This window comes from Papaver somniferum, unplaced genomic scaffold (assembly GCF_003573695.1).
Source record: "Papaver somniferum cultivar HN1 unplaced genomic scaffold, ASM357369v1 unplaced-scaffold_10, whole genome shotgun sequence".
NCBI lineage: Eukaryota > Viridiplantae > Streptophyta > Magnoliopsida > Ranunculales > Papaveraceae > Papaver > Papaver somniferum.
Window position 1 is genome coordinate 16028592 of NW_020618825.1, and position 21088 is coordinate 16049679.

The 21088-nt window shown below is 35.4% G+C and overlaps 2 protein-coding genes across 2 annotated transcripts; one reads left to right on the forward strand and one right to left on the reverse strand.

Moving 5' to 3' along the window:
* The first annotated feature begins 2672 nt into the window (after positions 1-2672).
* On the forward strand, positions 2673-5097 carry LOC113326901 (serine/threonine-protein kinase RIPK-like). The gene is made up of 4 exons (XM_026574566.1): positions 2673-3197; positions 3297-3432; positions 3845-3981; positions 4095-5097. The coding sequence occupies exons 1-4, from the start codon at positions 2808-2810 to the stop codon at positions 4800-4802; spliced, it is 1371 nt and encodes a 456-aa protein (XP_026430351.1). The 5' UTR covers positions 2673-2807; the 3' UTR covers positions 4803-5097.
* Positions 5098-12194: 7097 nt separating this feature from the next.
* Positions 12195-12959, reverse strand: LOC113326447. Its single transcript, XM_026574176.1, has 2 exons — positions 12640-12959; positions 12195-12560 (listed from the first exon to the last, which is right to left on the reverse strand). The coding sequence occupies exons 1-2, from the start codon at positions 12922-12924 to the stop codon at positions 12195-12197; spliced, it is 651 nt and encodes a 216-aa protein (XP_026429961.1). The 5' UTR covers positions 12925-12959.
* Between the last annotated feature and the right edge of the window lie 8129 nt (positions 12960-21088).

Consider the following 21088-nt stretch of genomic DNA (forward strand, 5'->3'; position numbering starts at 1 on the left):
AATTACTTATAATTAGTCTGAGGTATTTTGGATTTGGACTTCAAAAGATTTAACAAAATGACTCTACGCGGCCTAATAAACGACTAATCACAATTTTAATGCTGATATATGAAGCACATGTAAGAAAATGACTCTACAACAGGTGGCCTATGGAGTTGACGAGTAAGACGAAAGCACCAAATGATAGAACCTATAGGTTAAAGCTAAAGTTCGTCGAATCAATAGTTAAGGCAGCTAGTTTAACTAATTTAATCACCTTTATCATATTTTAACTTTGCAAATTTTCAATTTAAAGAGATGTTCCAAGATATTTCTGTCACCCCACATGTATTTGTTTAGTGTCTATTTTGTTGTGGAGGGCTCACAGTAGAGGGAGTGAAGGGTCTCAATAGTATGTAGTGACATACTGATTGCTGAATATTGCAGTCCTACTTGACTCTCTCACACAAAAGCTTTAAGCGTGTTGGCTTAATAAGAACAAAGAAAAATAGGGACAGAAAATAACCGAACAAAGAACGAAGAAGAACTTCTTAGTAAACAAGTTTGAAAGTGAAACTTTAGATTATTAATTTGGCTTAGTAAACATAATCATCTAATTAGTTGAAGCTATATGAGTTTTCTATCAAGATGAAACAAGGATGTCAATGGATATCGTCTGGTAGAACAAAGCATTTGAGGGATAAATATGTCATTTTTGATAATATATTTTTCGTTTTCCGAATTACACAATTGGTTTGGACACTCTTTGGACACGGAATGTGTTCCATCTGTTGTTGTATCAATAAGCCTGATTTGAAACTATTGGCAAAAGTAAGAATGAAGAAGAAAAAAGTAAAACTAGTACTACAAGAGAGCTGGTAATTTCGACTGAATTAAAGATAATTGATTGTATATATTAATTTTGGTCTAATTATGCGTGTGTAATTGGTGTCTATGGTAGTCTACGATAGTCAAAAGTTAAAAGAGTTTTAATGAAGTTGAATAGTCAAAGTCTATGGGTGTTCTTCTAAATTAGGCTCAAGGTAATTCAGAACAGGTGTCTCTAGCTTGGACCAAAATAACATTTTGTGGACACTGTTTAGCTTCTAAAAGCCAAACACATAAGTTTGGCAAACTTAGAGTAATAAACAAGAAATGGAAAGAAATTTCATAACAAATTATCCAAAACTAGAACATGACAGAGGCTAAATTCTAAACTGGAATAAATGTAATTTATATGTTCCAAAAACATACTGATTCTCCAATCTCCATTTTGAGTGATCAATAATTTGAAATCTTAGCTTCGAAGCTAAAATGGCTTTAACTCATAATTAAATGCTCTAGCTAGAATGTACGTCAATTATTCAATAACTTTTTGATATAAATGGTTAATTTTTCGGTGTTTTCAAATTAAAAAATATATTTTCTGAACTTTTTTCTTTTACACTTTTCTAACACATATATGGCTAGTATAGTTATTGTTGATCTAGTGATTTCACAACCGGCAACAATCAATTTAGAGATAATTTTTAGCTGGTAGCAAATTATCATCTTATAATGTATGTGTATCATTACTGAATGCTTTCACATCTCGGTGATTAATCTTTCGGTGTTTTCATATAGAAAAATTATATCTAACATTCTTAAACCATCTTTTTGAATTCTAGAATGTTAATTCACTCACCAATCACAATACACTGTAATAATGTATTTATCATTGGCGCAACAAATTATTTTTCAATCATACTTCTTTTTTGTTTATAATTTTCTTTTTTTTTGTTGATAAGCAAGGATGTTTAAGGAACCCAAAATAAACCACTATAAGAACAAAAACATAAATCAACTGCTCGATCTCAAATATGTAGAGACAAATTCTTGCTTCCCAAATTCTTTGAGATCAAGAAACCGTAAAAATTCGCGGAACAGGGTGTCAACACCCATAGATTAGACTAAATAACGTTATCTTAAAACCGTGAGTTAGATTGTCATCTTATGTATCCTAATCAACATTTAGATTGTCTTCGTATGCATCCTAATAAATGTTTGGATTTTAGTCGTGCAAAAATCCATGGATACGCGTAAACTCGCAAAGACCAGGTAAATAATTAAGGTGTGCCAAGGAAGAAGAACAAAACAAACATGATGTAAAATGAACCTTCGTTTTCTAAGACTTGTATTACTTCCACATCATTTATTTGTATTCTGATGAAAAGTTTCAAAGTTAAAAGACAAGAATATCTCTATTATTCAATCTTTTGTGAGGCACCTTCTAATGAATTTGTTGTATAGTAGAAGAACAAGAAAAGAATATTTCCTCCAAAATTATATGGGCTACCTTCACTTTATTGAATTATTTTTCTCAAAATAGAAATTAATCCACAAAAAACATTTAAAAATTTAAAAAATAAAATAAAGGAAAACCCACTCTATTGCTGCTAATATGAAACAATCAATCAAGAAAGGGTCTATTTCTCTCTTTTTCTTCCTCCTTGGCTCGATAGCTTACAGTTGTCTTTGTCTTTTGTCTCCCTTTTTATAAAAATATCATAAAACTTTTTTTATAAAAAGAAATATCATAATCTATTTTTTTTTATATGTAGTTGTTGATTGTGTATACATTGGGACTTAGCTTAGCCACCTTGTTATATATAAGTCATTCATCCCACCAACATTCAGCCTCATTCTCAAAACACATCATCTCCTCTCCTCTCTTCTTTCTCTTCTCTTCTCCCACCTTCTCTTCTCATCATAAACTTTCAAGAGCATACTTTGAAGATCAGAACAAACAAAGGGTTTGAATTATATAATCAATCAGTTTATAAGATAAGATGAAATCATTTTTGTTTGGTTGTTTCAAGTCACAACTACCATTAAAGACACCGAAGAAGAAGATAAGAGATAGTACAAAGAATAGTGGAGGTAGTGGGTTTCAGAGGTTATCATTATCTGAATTCAGCAGTACTCCTGGTTCACCTTTATCATTATCAGCTAATGATATCTCAAACTCACTTCTTGGATCAAATCTACATATCTTTACTTTGCAAGAACTGCAAAAGATTACAAACAATTTCTCTTCAAGTAATTTTCTTGGTGAAGGTGGGTTTGGTGCTGTTCATAAAGGGTTTGTTGATGACAAGATGAAACCTGGTCTGAAAGCTCAACCTATTGCTGTAAAACGCTTGGATTTAGAAGGACTTCAAGGTCACAGAGAATGGCTGGTGAGAAATTTACTAAATTGCCCATTCAATATATATCTTCAACTTTTTTGGATTTGTGATCTAATGGACTTTTTTCTTGTTTTTGTTGAATGTTTACAGGCAGAAGTGATATTGCTAGGCCAATTGAGGAATCCAAATTTGGTGAAATTGATCGGATACTGTTGCGAAGACGAGCACCGGGTACTAGTTTACGAGTACATGCCAAGAGGAAGCTTGGAAAATCATCTATTTCGCAGTAAGTCCCACATTTTTACTGTTTCTAGTTGTGATTTCAAGACTTTTTAGACATTATCATCCGGAAAGGCTGCAATACAATTCCCTTTTTTGAAGAAAAAAATGAAAAATAGTTGGTGGCTTAAGGGGTAGTTTCGGAATAAAGAAAATTTTCAAACACAAAAGAACTTCTTTTTCCCAACTCATTGACAAAGAAAGTCGAAGTAGTAGTAGTATCGACTTGGCAAAAAAGCCAAAGAAAACATGGGACTTAGCCAAAAACTATGACATAATCTTCTATTGCTATGTCATAATACTAAATTATTGAGTTTGAAATTTCAATTAATAATGTAGTGTATTAGATTAATTGTTTGTAATTATTGATAATTTCGGAATCTAATTTGTTGCTAATCAAATTTCTTTAATTATTGCAGAATATGGTGCTGCTTTACCATGGGGTGCAAGAATGAAAATTGCACTAGGAGCTGCAAAGGGTCTTGCTTTCCTTCATGATTCAGAAAAACCGGTCATTTACCGCGATTTTAAGACTTCAAACATCTTGTTAGACGCTGTAAGTCATCTCGAAAATCCTCAAAAATTTTATGTGCTTGAATTTATGCTACTCAATTTGTTTAAACATTGTATACCTGGTACTAAGATGTCTCTGTTCAATTGTGATTACAGGACTACACAACTAAATTATCCGATTTTGGGTTAGCAAAAGATGGTCCGGAAGGAGATGAGACCCATGTTTCAACTCGTGTTATGGGTACACATGGTTATGCTGCTCCAGAGTACGTTATGACCGGTCATTTGACGGCAATGAGCGACGTATACAGCTTTGGTGTTGTTCTTCTGGAAATACTAACAGGAAGAAGAGCAGTGGACAAGAGCCGCGGGCCAAGGGAACACAATCTTGTTGAATGGGCGCGACCGCAACTGAATAATCCACGAAAGCTTGATTACATAATTGACCCGCGGCTTGACGGACAATACTCCAGCAAAGGTGCACAAAAGATCGCAGCATTAGCATACCAATGCTTGAGCCATCACCCAAAACCAAGACCTTCAATGAGCAATGTGGTTAAGATATTGGAATCACTTCAAAACTTCAATGACATGCCGATTGCACCATTTGTGTATATTGTTCCGGTCGAAACAGTGAAGAAGGACTTGGAAAAGAAAGAACCAGAACAGAAGAAAGAAAACAAAGATGAAAACCGTCAGACTCAACGGCAAAATGGTCAGAGACATCGGATACGAACACCACGGGCAAGAACCGGAACCGTGTATACCGAATCAAACGTTCGAACTCATTTGAAAAGTAGAATAAGCCCTGATCAAAAGGAAAACCAAAACAAGGAGAACCAGATCAAGGATGAAAGCATTTGAAACAAGAAAAAGAAAAATTAGGTGTAGACTAATTTGTACATACAAAGAAATATTTCATTTTTTCTCTTTCAAAAGTAAAAAAAAAACAAAAGGAGGTTTGTGAGTGTGTAAATGTAGGGCCTCTAGATTTTCAGTTTACCCTAGGGCCATTATAGAGACTTAGAGTGCCATACCTCATTGTGGAGGATATGTTGGTTATAATTTTTCTTTTTTTCTTTCATTTTTTTTTTCTTTCAATGTTTGCAAATCTCATAAAATTGTGAATGAAATTATACAAGTTTGAACTTTACAGTAATTTAAACTGTCCTAGCAACCTACTGGTTATTAATATTTACGATTTGAAATCGAAATTTAACTGTACTAATGAAAACTAAAAGTGAATTTGATGTACGAAATCCATGCCCTTAATCTAAATTATTGCCGTATCCACCACCTTTGCGAAATCCCAAAGAACAAACATGAATTGAAGAAATACAAGTTGTGGAATATGATTAGTGTAGTACATGTATATTTGTTAGAAAATTGATTTAAGTTTAATGGAAAGATTGATAAAGATATCACACCTTAAACAAATTTATTTTCTTTCAACTTGGTCGCCAATTATTGACATTTCAAACTTAAAATTGATTGTACATACCATACATGATATTCTAAGACTGTCATTGTCTTTTGATGTTTCTGGATGTGCCCAACAACCGTGCAATCAAGCGCATATAAACTCGTGTTTGGCAATGAAAGACTTTTGCCATCCTAGGCTCTCCTAGAGAGGTACTTGTTTTTCCCAACTAGTTAAATCATGAGCTCTCTTGTTCAACTTTCTTGGGACATGATCAATCGCATTATAGTTAGGAGTTTTTGTTAAATCGAAATTGATGTCCTCGTGTACCATAATTTGGACGGCGTCAGGTATGACGGTTGGAAATCATTTACCCCCACTTGTTAACTGATAAAATCGACCAAGGACTCTGTGTAGATGATTTTGAAACTCAGGTCATTCGTGCCATGACCTACTTATTTTACCACAGTATTACAGTGACATCTGTTCCACCACTGAATTATTGATGCATCAGTTTTCCTAATGTCTTAAAAAATCAGCATCTGTCATTAATATCTTTTACGCTACTATTACAACATCACACTCTAAGAAAATGTGATGCCATTTCAGCTCAACTGCCTTATTGAGGAAACCTTACCTGACTGCTTTGATCTATCCTTTCTGTCATAGAATTACCATCAAAATTGTTGGTCAAAAAAAAGTTACTTATGTCATCTTCACTAATAATGTCGTACTTTTTTTTTCTTTGGAAACCATTGTGGAATTACAGCTGTGAGATACTCATAATATCTCAGAAGTGACACACCCATTGCCAGGTAGCAGGTACCAGCAGCACTCAAATGAGGTTCCCTTGAATGGTGAATTGGACCTTTATGAAATGAAACAAAAATATAGGCTGCTTCTGCCACTTCTTCTTATTGCTAGCTATTATTACCACATAAGGTAACTTGATTAATCAGTCTTGCTTTATTTTAATGTGTGGTAGAATTACCATCGATTCATGGCCAAAACTTACTTATGTCATCTTCTCTCATTATGCTATACTTTTTAGAAGGGAAAAATAGTGGAATTACAGCTGTGTGGTGCTCATAATATATTATGGCACACCCATCATCCTCTTTGCCAGGTAGCAGGTAGTACCACTCAAATGAGCTTATTCCCTTGAATGCTGAACTGGATTTTTCCTGAATCCATACAGAAATAGAGGCTGCTTCGTGTTATTATTATTACTACTACTAGATAATAATCAATTTTTGTTCTTTTAGTTAATACATTCATTTATCTTAACTGGGATGCATGGACGGTGCATTTTTTTGAGCCGTGGCAGCGTCCGACTCGCATTGGACACGGGACGCTGACATGACGCGTGTCCGACATACCAATGTATCCTGGTTAAATTAGGGTTTATGAATTTTTTCATCCATCCCATAAAGAATGATAAGGGGTGTCTAAATTTGATGAAACTACCATTTTACCCTTTATCAAATATTAATACTACTAATTTGTCCCCATCAAATCATAATCATAATATTAAAAACTAAAATCAAAATCATAAAATTTAAAAACTAAAAGCAAAAATCATAAAACCAAAATCATAAAATTAAAATCAAATTCATTTCCATATCCACTTCAACTGATTCTTCTTCTTTTCTTCTCAACCCAATCCTATAAACAAGGTTTTAGTAACATAAAAAATTGCTCAAAAATTGAAAATTTTGAAATCAAATTTTTCCTGATTTATCAGGTTTTGGTTAACGTTAATGTATATGTGATCCGATTGCAAATAGAAATGGTTTATGTTCATGCCCACAAAGACCGATTGTCCTTGATATGTTTTCTGGTTCGAGAAATTTGAACCAGAATCGGATTACATTAGCACTTATAAAAACTGATTGTTGATGTATAATGTTAGAATCGGATTTTATATGTGTGTCGAGTAAACCGATTGTTGTTCTCAATTTTCCTGTGTCTTTTTTTTTGTTAGAATCGGATTACATGAGCATTCTTATAAACCGATTCCTGTTGTGCAATGTCAGGAATCGGTTTTTACACATGTATCGTGTAAACCGATTCTGGTTAACCCATTTTTTTCAGTTAATACTCGATCATAAAATGAGTATGAAATCATACTCGATTTCATTTCATTAACTCGGGTATAGAATGAATTTTAATTTTATTTGATGTTTAACGACACATAATTCACAGATAAAAAAGAGAAAATTTACCCACAATCGGTTTACGTTCATACCAATATAAACCGAATTATGGATAATTGGTTGATTTTCATGTTCATATAAACCAATTCTGGGTAAAAGCTAGTTTCAAAAAATCTATGTATATTTTTGAGGTTACAATCGGTATATGTTCTTGACAACATATACCGATTCTGAGTTGGTGTTCTTCAAAAAAATTCAAAAATTCAAATTTTTTCATGTTCAAATGATTAATTAACACAAGTTAATTTCATATCTAACACTATACTTTACCACTAATCACCCGAATTAACACTAATTAATCAAGAGTAAATTAGCCATTAAAAAAATAGTTGGTTAAGGGGTTTCTATGAATTACTTCTTAATGATCCTATTTTGTCATGTAGCTATAGGCCCCAATTTAGTCAGGCAGTGTACACCCTTGGTTGGACATTTGTTGTTCTAAAAATGCATTTTGATTGTGTCATGTGTTTAATAGTGATTGATTGCTTGACCTTCGACGTGTATAAACAAACAATCCCTTCTTTTTTTTTGAAATTTATACACATGTTACATGTAGCATCATTTGTAATTTTTAGGATGGAAACACTTGACTTTCCTATATAAATACATGGTTGTATATGTATATTATATATATATATATATAATATATATATATATATGTGTCCGCGTCCTAGTTTTTTGACAATTTTGTAGTATCCGCGTCGTGTCGTGTCCGCATCTATGCAACTCTGATCTTAAGGATGAAAATTTGTGATTTGGCGATCAAAATGGCAAGTACTTGTGTGCTCCTTAAACTGGGAAATCCAACATTTTTAGATTAATAGGATTCTATAATCATAAAAAGGCAAGATTAAGATTAAAATGGATTTCGAACTACTACAAGTTTCAAACAAGCCATATTTCATTATGAAAGAACCAACCAATTCTGAAGGCAACTAGGATACATATTTTCTACCTCCATTGTAATATGATAAATATTATAATTGATCCAGAATAATTTACTCAAAATATAAGTACAGCAGAATCTGTATATAAGAATACTCTATACTGTATATATGAATAGATAATTTTGGTCCAAACTTGATTTATGCTTTGTAAAATACTTCTCTATAGAAATATTTTTTTTTACCTCATCCCAAGGCTATTCTTATGTGGAGGTTCTACTATTTTTTACGAAGAGAAGGTTATATTAAAAGAAAAAGAGAAAGAACCAAGATCAATACAAAAGAGACTACATGCATATTAGAGTGTCCCAATTACTCCAAATTAGTTTAGGATCATGTGCGTAAAAGTATCGTTATCAGAAGATCATAAAATTACCAATTGTTTAACCAAATTAATATTTTCTTGAACGGTCTTATGTCGACCTCCACAAACCCTATCAATTGTGGACGTTCTATTGTTATCGGTAACTAACAATAATTTTTCCATGGGAATTTAATTTTTCGGTGAGAATTTAATATTCTTAATTATTTTCAAAGCTCTTGATTACCTGGTCCACCAAAGATATAGTACAGGTAAGTGAAATTTTATTTTAATCTCAAATGTACTCATGATGAAGAGTGGGATCCGGTCGTATAATTAATGCGAAGCCCACAGCACACTTCTTCTCTTCTTTACAATGAAACTAGATCTTGACATGGACCTCCATCAAGTCATGCGTGCATTTTGTGTTTGTCATAGGTGTCCGGGAGGTGGTGTGAGCTTTTGTACGGCACTCCATTACTGTGTTGTTTTCTCTACCTCTCTTTATGCGGCGACATTTGACGTGCCGTGTGTGTTGGTTTGAGCCTTTTCAGGGACCTTTCCAGTCAGGTGCTTGATTTAGTCCACTCTTTTTTTTTACTTGCTTTAGAGCAACCAAAGCCATGAGACGGACCAAATACCAAAAGTAAGACTAAAAACCAAAAAAATTTGGTATTCTGGGTGTTCAAGCGCAGTGGTAGAACACCAAATTTGGTGAAGCGTAACTTATACACACGCCCGATGTCAGACGGAAATTATATTCACGTTTGTTGATTAGGCGGCTTTATATTATGCGTTTGAGTGAAACGTAGGTATAATGCGCGTTTGATTGAGGCGTAGGTATAATTAACGCCGGATATGGGACGGGGATGGAAAGTGCGTCTACAGGGACGGGGATTAAAAGTGCGTCCCATTCATACGGAGATATAAAGTGCGTATGTTTCGGGCGTTAATGGCTTATGCGTCTGGGTGAGACGTTTATACAAGATGCGTTTGATTGGGGCGTTTATAGAAGGAGCGTCTGAATGGGGCGTGCATTGAAGAAGCGTCTGTGTGGGGCGTGCGAAAGAGGCGTCTGGTTGGGACGTTTTTAATAAGTGCGTCTGGTTAGGACGTTGTTAATAAGTGCGTCTAGTTGGGACGTTGTTAATAAGTGCGTTTCGATGGGCGTGCACAGAAATAGCGTTTGTGTGGGGCGGTTTTAGAAAGAGCGTCTGAATATATACTTCTTCTTATCCTCTTCTCCTCCTCTTTTTACATAACTACGTTTTTACAGAAGAAAAAAAAACGACGAAACCTAAGTAAAAATCTAGGGCAATACCTAAATCTCATGTGACGGCCATTTGATTGGGTGCGGAGAAACGAGTTCTTGTGAAAGAAACGACTAATCTTATTCGTTAATCGGGTGCGGGCAAATTTGATTGAAGATTAAAGGTATGGTTTGTTTTGGGGTAATCTGTTTTTGGTTGGATAATTTGATTAAAGATTAAAGTTACGATTAATTAGGCTGTGTTTGGGTGGAATCGGTGGATTGCATGTTGATTTCATTAAGCATACCGTGAGGTTACTGTTTGTTTGATTATGTACTGTTTATTTGATTACTGTTTGTTTGATTACTGTTTGTTTGATTAGTTTTTTGTTTGATTAGTTATATACTTCCGCATCATCATCTAATAGCGAAATAACACACTGTAACGATTGATAGAATACAATAATTCTAATTTATCACCTGTAGTAGTTCACTCAAATCCATTAAACATGTATTGTTGTTGCTCACACAAGGGGAGATACAAAATTTTAAACAGTTCTGTGATATAGACGGTGTATGTAGTGAGATTCAAACTCGTTTAATGTAATTTTCGTATTTATTTACTTTAAAAAATTTTGATCTTCTATACTGTAAGTAAATAAAAAATAATCTTTACTGTAAATTTTTTTGATCTTCTATAATATAGAATAGAACTTCTTATGGATGCTGTAAACTCAGAAAAAACAATTACTAACTTGTATTTATATCGTGCTCAGATGTTGAGCAGAATAACGTCGAGATTTGCACAAGGAAAAAAGATGAATAATAAGAAACGCAAAGGTAAAGGTCCAATGGAGCCTGAAATAGACCCTAATGTTGGAGATTTGGAAGTTCCAGATACCGGGTTCGATGAAGATAGCGAAGATGAAACAACACCGTCCGTGGTATCCCTAGATAACTACAATTGCCTGGAAGATAGTGACAAACACGCTTCTACAGATATTACATATTCAAGCGATCCAAAATTCAGGTACCAACATCGTGGTTCACTCTTTTCGGTCATTGTTTATTATAAGGAGATAACAAAACATAGTCCAAAAATTAAATACATTATCGACAAGGCAGGACGGGGACGTTTATTAGCCATGGAAATAGGAGAAGCATCACACCCAGTGATTGATTATCTTGTTGAACGTTGGTGGGATACAACGCATACTTTTCACTTCCCTTTTGGTGAAATGGGATTCACGCCGCTTGATTGGGTAGTGTTGACAGGATTGAGTATTGGAATTGGGGATGATGTTCCGTATAACCCAGTCAAGTACAAATTTGATTATGTCCGTGAGCATGTTTTTCCAGAAATAGAAGAACCCTTAGATTATGAAGATCCCCCAATCTCTGGAAAAAAACGCCCCCCGGCACAGTGGATTTCAGATGCAATCACAATTAAATTTTTGACTACGTATTTCAAAGAATATCTTGGTTGCAGCTAATTTGGATGACAAACTTGCAGAAAAAGTGGCGAGGGCCTTTTTTATGTATGTTTTGGGAAATTTTTTCTTTTCCAATGCAAAGAACTACATTGATGCGGCTTGGTTAGCTGCTTTTGAGGATCTAAATGCAGTTGATATGTATGACTGGGGTGGTCCTGCTTTTGCAAAATTGTATGTGGCACTCAACGCATCTGGTAGGGGACAGAAGTCATTAACTAGGCCGTTCCAAATATTAGAGGTAAATTATTATTTATTTTTATTTCATTTAAATGTATATTTTTTGGCAGTTGATTTATTTGGTTGGTTATGATGGAGTAGTTTTGGGGATATGAATATCTGGGCATATGTAGACCGTGCGACCCAACTAGTGAAGAAAAATGGCCAAGAACTTCCCGGTGGAAAGCGAAGAAAAAGACTATCGATATTGTTCACTGTAGGAATGCGCTTAATCAGTTGACTGCAGACATCGTGACATGGAGACCGTGGGAATCCGCCATTGGTGTTCTTGACTCTGATGTTGGTCGCAGGGCTGTGGAGCTTTCAAACAAAAGGGTTATATTTACTTGGATTGGCAAGGTCAGTTAGTACTTTGTTTTTATATGAAGGGCTGCTCCTTAATTATATCCTCTAGCATTATATCCTCTGATGTTGGTCGCAGGGCTGCTCCTTAATTATATCCTCTAGCATTTCCTCCTGGGCATTGGATTTTGCTCTCCCTGTTTTCTTTAGTTGTTTCGATGCTTTCTTCCCCAACTGACGCTTACGTGTGTTCTCTACATCTCCAATATCTAGATCATCACTGGACTCGCCTGGAATTGTTTCCTCAATATCAGCGTTTTCCTCACCACTCTGAGAATCTTCCATTTCTTGGCCTGAATCAAACACAAACGTCGACCGTCCTGAATATTTGATACTATCTTTTAGAATTTCGTAGCACTCTTCGTGCTTAAATTTTTTGTTACCATTACTTTCTTTGAATCGCTTTCTTATCTCTTCAACCTGTTATTATTTTCAATACTCATCAGTTCCAATTACATGTATATAATTATTAAGGGTGCAAAAATTGACGATTACTTACCCTCAAGACTTCATTCCATCCGCTATGATATTCACCATCAACTTCCAACACTTTTGCAGAATAAAGTGAAACCTGTCTACTTATTCCCTGAAATCGACTCTGGATAGAAGTCCAAGTACGTTTTGGTTTACAAGGCAGGGCTTCTTCCAACTTATCTTTGATCCGACTCCATAATACTCTTTCTGGTTGATCGGTTCCGGTAGCAGAATCTTGAGATATGGCTAAATGGATTCTACATATCATTGTATCTTCTTCTGTTGTAAAATTGGGACCGCGTGGTGCCATATTTCTATATTTCTTGAAATAGAAATTATAAATGATAAGATTATGCAGAAATAAATTTGTCAAATGCTATATATAGATATACGAAAGAACCGTTGCAATCTATCAAACGGTCGGAAAATCAGAAAATCAATTGCAAAATCAGAATTCCAAAATATAACCGTTGTCAATTGCAAAATCAGAATTCCAAAATATAACCGTTGGCGCACGTCTGGTTCTACGCCTGGTAAGAGACGCCCGTAATACATGCGCTGCGAACAAACGCTCATAATACGTGCGTCCATCCCAGACGCTCATAAAACATGCGTCTCATACAGACGATCATTCTACGTGCGCCCAATACAGACGGTCGTCATACATGCGCCTAGATCATACGCTCGTAAAACATGCGTCTCTGTGAGACGTTCATAATACATGCGTCTTCGACAGACGGTCATAATACATCCGCCCAGACCGGGCGTTTTTAATAACTGCGCCCAACCCAGGCGTGTTTAATAACTGCGCCTGCTATGGGGCGTAGGTTTTATCTACGTATAGCCCGGCGGTGTTTATAATAACGCTTAACTAATACGCCCACTATACTTCCGTCCCAATATCATACGTTATTTATACGTACGCCCCATGTGAAGCGCTCATTATACTTCCGTCTGAAATCATACGCCCACTATACTTCCGTCCCACTATTGATGTTTTTAGTCTGGGTTGGCGACCACATTTGGTCGCAAACCCTAATAAACCAGACTAAATATGGTTTTACTCCGTTACATTACGGATGAATTAGGGACCAAATTTGGGTATAGTCCCCAAATTTGGTCACCACTGTGGTTGCTCTTAACATTCGTCTTCGTCCATATATTCAAGTGTAGATGATTCAAAAATTACAATAGAAATAAGTTCTCCACATTCATCACCCTTTATCACAGTGTATATACATACAAATATGTTTTCTAAGGGAAGTTTTTATACTTTAGACCCGGTTTAGTGGCTATTCCCAGTCAGTTCTCAAATATCTTTACACATCAGTCTGGGAAGGACCTGGCTCTTGCGATTTTTCTCAGAGAAATCCAGGGACGGCTAACCGTTAGCCGTTCTAAGAAGAAAAAAAACGGCCAATAATCAACTTTTCTTCATATAACGGTCAACTATCACCCGTTTCATTGGAAACGGTTAATGGTTAACCGTTCTCCTTATCTTGACCAGTCAAAATCGATTGAACCGGCTAACCATTAAACGTTCCACTTTTTACCCTAAAACATCAGAGAACTCGATAGAGAACTTTGGTTCTTCCTGTTTTTTTTTTCATACACACAGTTCATTTTCTTCCCCTCCGTTAAAAATCAAATATCATTCATTGGCAATGCAAGCACCTACTCTGTCCTGGTTCCGTTTCGATGCATGTACAACCTCTCTGTGGACACTTCGAATACATCCAAGGGTACTGCATAGCGGAATGGTTATCAAGGAAACATAGTGGACAAATTTGGTTTGCCTCGACACACACTATCTGTTTTCCTTTCTTGCTAGAATTCATTCGTGACTCGGTATATTTCGAAAATTGTATTATGCTTCAAGGTAGGTGTTTCTTTAACAGTATGTCCGAGTATGTGTAAATGCATCTTTACACATGCACATCCAACACAACTGAAAATAAATATTACTACAACAAATCGCAATAAAAATACAGTGTAATCATTAATCATAAAAGAAACATAAACTGCAGATGAGTGTATAGGAGTGTAAACGAAAAAAGGTCAAGGAACGTCTAGCCATTAACCGTTCTAAGAAAGAAAAATCGGTCGATGATTAGTCGTTCCATAAGAACGGACAATGGTTCTCCGTTATTATTGACAAGAACGGTTAATGAATGACCGTTTTCTGCTTTCTGAAAACGGCTAACCATTAACCATTCCCGGAGTCTTCCCGCTGGGATTCCCGCACACTAGGGAAGCCTTGCGGAAAGAGCCCCTTTTGGCGATGCTTTTTTGGCTTGAGAAAGGCTTGGGAATGCCCATAGAACCCAGTCTTATAGAGAAGTTAAAATGATATTTTGATGACTCGTGATAAAATGAGTTTATGTCGGTGCTCGCTTGTATGTGAATTTTTGATTCATTTCAAGCAGGATATGTTGGAAACAATTTAAAAAATCAAAACGGATCTCAAACATCTGAATTGCGGACTAGGTCGCTATCTTTAAGGTGTTTCGCGACTCTGCCTCTTGATTGTGTGCTAGCAGTCGATTCTTGTCAAAAATCCTATGGGATAAAACAGCTGATAACTCTCTTGTTCGATTTTTCTGCACTGTGAGAAATCGAACCAACAAAAACTCTTTCTACACTTGCTCAGAACTCAAAATAGATGAAAAACAATGGTATTTCATCTTCTCCAGAAACTGTTCTTTTATAAGTCAAAAGAAATTAATACGGTTTTAATGAAAATCAATTTTGCAATTAATGCTCACTGAAAGTCCTCCATAACAGTCACAAAACGGTAACAATATAATTACCAAAAATTCATATAATTAATTGGAGAATATTAAGTTGAAAAAACCGTTTTTGGAAATCAAGAGTTAAATCTGTAAAAAATCAGTTTCTGAATCACCATACCTCCCAAGACCCCAAGACCCCGCTCTCCCGGATTTAAATAAATAATATAGATATATAAATATACCTAGTCAAATGCATGGGGTCAGACTTGAACCCCAAGTCTATAGTGTGGGAGCCCAAAATAATACCACCACACTATTTCTCTAAGTTTGATATAAATTAAAAAAAAAACTATGTTTTTAAATATATATATCTCCTAACAATCCCCCACTTATATTTTAAAAACATTGACCAAGTGTTGTATAGTTGTGCATATGCAAAGGTGCCTTTCGACTTGAACCTCTGCATAATGTTAAACTTTCTAAGTACCAGGTGACTAGAGTGACTTGCGTCTTGAACTCTAACTAATATTAGATTGTTTAACACACACAACTATATCTAGAGTAAAGTCCTTAAGTTCGCACATTGAGGCCATGTGATTATCCCCTTTTTTTTTAACAAATGATCTAGAGAAATGCCCAATTTCTCATAGAAGGCGGACACACCTTCACATTCGTATAGGTGAGTCTATCAAGAATACTCATGTATATCCCACTCTAACTTAAGAGCTATAGACATCATTAAGAGTTAAAAACTCATCTTGTTTCCCACTTCAGGATATCATGCTATGGGAATGCATTACTCTATCATATCATTTATAACTTCGTCTAGTCCCTTTGAACCTATTTCTAGGTTGGGTACTTTAAAAATGACTCAAGTTCTAACGGGAAAAAGTCCCATGCTTTTAGAGGTATTCCATACCTTTTCTCTTGCTAATCCTTTCGTCAAAGGATCGGCTAAGTTTCCTTCAGATCTCACATGATCTACTCTAACAATGCCAGTTGTGAGAAATTCTCTAACTGCGTCGTGCTTTCGACGTATCTGTCGATTCTTATTGTTATTATAACAATTCTCTACTACTCCGATAGCTGCAATACTATCGCAGTGGATCAAAGTGGCTGGTATCGGTTTTTCCCATACTGGAATGTCTGACAACAGACTCTTCATCCATCCTGCCTCTTCACTAGCTGCTGCTAGTGCCATCAATTCAGCCTCCATCGTAGATTGGGCTATAATTTCCTGTTTCTTTGATCTCCAAGATACAGCGCCCCCAGCAATAGTAAAAACATATCTACTGGTGGCCTTGGAATCATCTGAAAGAGTGTTCCAATTAGCATCGCTAAATCCTTCAAGAACTGCGGGATACCTCTTATAGTGTAATCCTAGGTTTGTGGTTCTTTTCAGATACCGCATAACCCTCTCAATAGCATCCCAGTGTTCCAAACTAGGATTACTGGTAAACCTGCACATAACTCCCACTGCATATGCAATGTATGGTCTAGTACAATCAGTTGCATAACGCAGACTTCCAATTATACTAGCATATTCAGATTGTCTAACACTTTCTCCAGTATTCTTAAACAACTTCAAATTAGGATCAAACGGAGTACAAACAGGTTTAGATTCAAAATATTCATACTTCCTCAGAATTTTTTCAATGTAGTGAGATTGATCTAAAGAAATACCACTATCAGTTCTAGTTATTTTGATTTCCAAGATTACACTAGCTTCACCCAAATCTTTCATGTCAAAATTAGAACTAAGCATGCTTTTAGTTTCATTGACAACAGATAAATTGGAACCAAATATCAGCAAATCATCCACATACAAGCAAACAATCACACACACACACATCATTCTCAGATTTATCATACATGCATTTGTCACCCTCATTTATGAAGTTATTTGAAATCATTAAATTATCAAATTTCTCATGCCATTTTTTAGGAGCTTGTTTCAAACCATAAAGAGATTTTTCTAGCTTACATACTTTTTTTTCTTGTCCAGGAATTACAAAACCTTCAGGTTGTTCCATGTAAATTTCCTCTTCTAGTTCACCATTCAAAAAAGCAGTTTTCACATCCATTTGGTGAATAACAAGATTATGAACAGCAGCAACAGCAATCAAAACACGTATTGATGTTAATCTAGTAACAGGAGAATAAGTATCAAAAAAGTCTACGTTTTCTCGTTGCCTAAATCCTTTAGCAACCAGTCCAGCCTTGTGCTTATCTACTGTTCTATCAGGTTTGAGTTTCTTTTTCAAAACCCATTTACAACCTATAGGCTTACAACGAGGAAGTAAATCTACTATACACCAAGTTCCATTAGACATGTGAGAATCCCATTCATTATCTACAGCTTCTAGCCAGAAACGAGATTCTGCAGAACTAAACACCTCTTGTAAATTAGAAGGTTCTTCCTCTATCGCGTAAAATTCAAAATCGGGATATTCATCTTTTGTCTCAGTCCTAGCTCTTTTACTACGTCTAGGTTCAATTTCAGTGATCCTAGTTTCTTCACTTCTAGGTTCTTCTAATCTAGGTTCAGAATCATAACTAGGTAAAGTACTAGGTAAACAACCCTCACTATTACCCCCACTATTTCTAGATTTAAAAGGAAATCTCTCTTCAAAGAAATCAACATCAATAGATTCAATAATAACCTTATTATTAATATCAAAGAACCTATAAGCTTTACTGTTTTGAACATAACGAATAAAAACACATTCATAAGCTCTACTTTCTAACTTATGTCTTTTAGGATTAGGTTTTCTAACGAAAGCTAAACAACCCCAAACTCTAAAATAAGAGACATTAGGTTTTCTATCTCTCCAGATTTCATAAGGAGATATCTTGGTTTTATTATTGGGAATGCGATTCAAAACATGTCAACAGACATTCACCCCACAAATGGGAAGCAGCACCAGAACTAAGCAAACAAGCAACAGTAAGTTCAGTCAGTGTGCGATTCTTTCTTTCAGCTTTTCCATTCATTTGAGGATTATATGGAGCAGTTCTTTCATGTATTATGCCATTAGTTTGATAAATTTCAGTAAAAGGAGCAAAATCATATTCAGTGCCTTTATCACTACGAAACCTCTTAATTTTTCTACCAAATTGATTTTCAATTTGAACAATAAAGATCTTAAATTTTTCAATAGCTTCATTCTTATGGCTCAACAAATAAACATAAGTATATTTAGAACAACCATCAATGAACATCATGATATACCTCTTGTCATTTCTAGTTAGGATACCTTCATATTCACACAAATCAGAATGTATTAAGTCTAGTGGTTTGGATACAACAGATTTATGTGAAGTTTTGGTTATTTTTGCTTGACTGCAGTATTCACATTTTAAAATTCATTTTCAGAAAATTCAGGGAGGACACCTAATTTGCTCATGTTATATACTAACTTTTTACCCACATGCGAAAGCCTACCATGCCAAATATTAAAATTGCAAACCATATAAGATGAAGATTCAATTTTATTCATAGCATCAACATTAAGCTTAAACATTCCATCAGTAGCATAACCCTTTCCTACAAAACTCTTATTCTTAGTTGTAGTGTAAATATTAGACCCAATAGTTTGAAATAACCATCCTTGTTGAGAAGATAGCCGGAAACAAGGTTGTTTCTCATTTCTGGAGTGTGAATGACATCTTTCAGCATGAGTGTCTTCCCAGAAGTAAACTTCAACTCTATCGTACCAGAACCTTTCACCACAGTGTTGTGAGAGTCTCCCAACAACACTTTCTTATCCTTGGTTTCAGCATAAGTCTTAAACATGGACCTATCAAAACAACAATGACGCGAAGCACCACTGTCTATCCACCACCCATCAGATCCATCAACCATGTAGACATCTGGATCAAAGACCATGACAATTATAAGTTCACTCACAGCATTAGCTTGTGCGTTATTCTTTTCCTTGTTAAACCTGCAATTCCTAGCCATGTGGTTTTGTTTACCACAGGTATAACAAAGAAACTCATAATTGGAATTCTGTCCATTTTTCGATGGGTGTTGGTTCTTGTTTTGATTAGGCCTTCCTCCTCCTTTCTTCTGGTTCGGGTTAGGTTTCATATCCTTTTTCTTAGGTTTCAAACTGGGATGAGTCTTATTGTTAGAAACAATGAGAATCTCTTCCTTCTTATCTTGTTTCCAAGCTTCTTCCTCAACCCTGAGCTTAACAATCAAACTTTCAAGAGAAAATTCTTTAGTCTTGTGACGCGAAGTATTACGAAAATCTTTCCAGCTAGGTGGTAACTTGTCAATCATTACAGAAACTTGAAATTGTTCATCAGTTTTCATACCTTCGGCCACAATTTCGTGGTAAATTTTTTGAAGTTCATGAGCCTGTGCAACAACTGATTTATCATCCACCATTTGGTATCTCACATACCGTCTCACAACATATTTCTTTGAAACAGCTTCCTCGGTGTCATATTTTTTCTGTAATGCATCCCATACATCTTTAGCAGTTTCAAAAGTTGAAGAATACTCATATAAATCATCAGATAATGCGTTAAGAATGTAGTGTTTGCAATCGAAGTCATTATCGACCCATTTGTCAATGGCCTTGTGTTTCTCCTCAGGAGTTTGAGGAACAACTTCTTTGGCACCACCAGTAGGAGGTGGATCGGTAACAGCACCACCAGCATCAGCAGCAGCGGCAGTCTTATCAGCAGCAGGTTCCAAGGTTCCAGGATGAACACTCGACACAATCATATGCAGCTTCATCAGTTTTAGATAAAAGAACATCTTCAGCTTCCATCTTCTGAAATGCAATCCTTCAAATTTGAAAGGCTTGTTGGTATCATCAACGCGCTTCTTTTCAACCTCCATAGCAAAATCGAACACCTTAAAATTGTTGGAAACAATTTACAAAATCAAAACGAATCTCAAACAGCTGAGTCGTGGACTAGGTCGCTATCTTTAAGGTGTTTCGCGACTCTGCTTCTTGATTGTGTGCTAGCAGTCGATTCTTGTCGAAAACCCTATGGGATAAAACAACTGATAACTCTCTTGTTCGATTTCTCTGCACTGCGAGAAATCGAACTAACAACAACTCTTTCTACACTTGCTCAGAACTCAAAATAGATGAAAAACAAATGTATTTCATCTTCTCCAGAAACTGTTCTTTTATAACTCAAAAGAAATTAATACGGTTTTAATGAAAACCAATTTTGCAATTAGTGCTCACTGAAAGTCCTCCATAACAGTCACAAAACGGTAACAATATAATTACCAAAAATTAATAGAATTAATTGGAGAATATTAAGTTGAAAAAATCGTTTATGGAAATCAAGAGTTAAATCAGTTTCTGAATCACCAGACCTCCCAAGACCCCAAGGCCCCGCTCTCCCGGATTTAAGTAAATAATATAGATATATAAATATACCTACTCAAATGCATAGGGTGAGACTTGAACCCAAGTCTATAATGTGAGATCCCAAAATAATACCACCACACTATTTCTCTAAATTTGATATAAATCAAAAAAAAATGTTTTTAAATATATATATTCCCCAACAAGATATCACGGTTTTTAATGCATTTCTCTCATGCGTCTGATCCCATCACGGGATTTTTCACGATTTTTTTGGGCATCAACGTATCATCACTCCTGGATGCTGGACAACTAAAATATAAGTACGGTGAAAAATAAGATCTCACTAATTCTGAGTTAATGAAAAATAAGACGAGTAATGTTGAGTATGTGAGAAACAAAA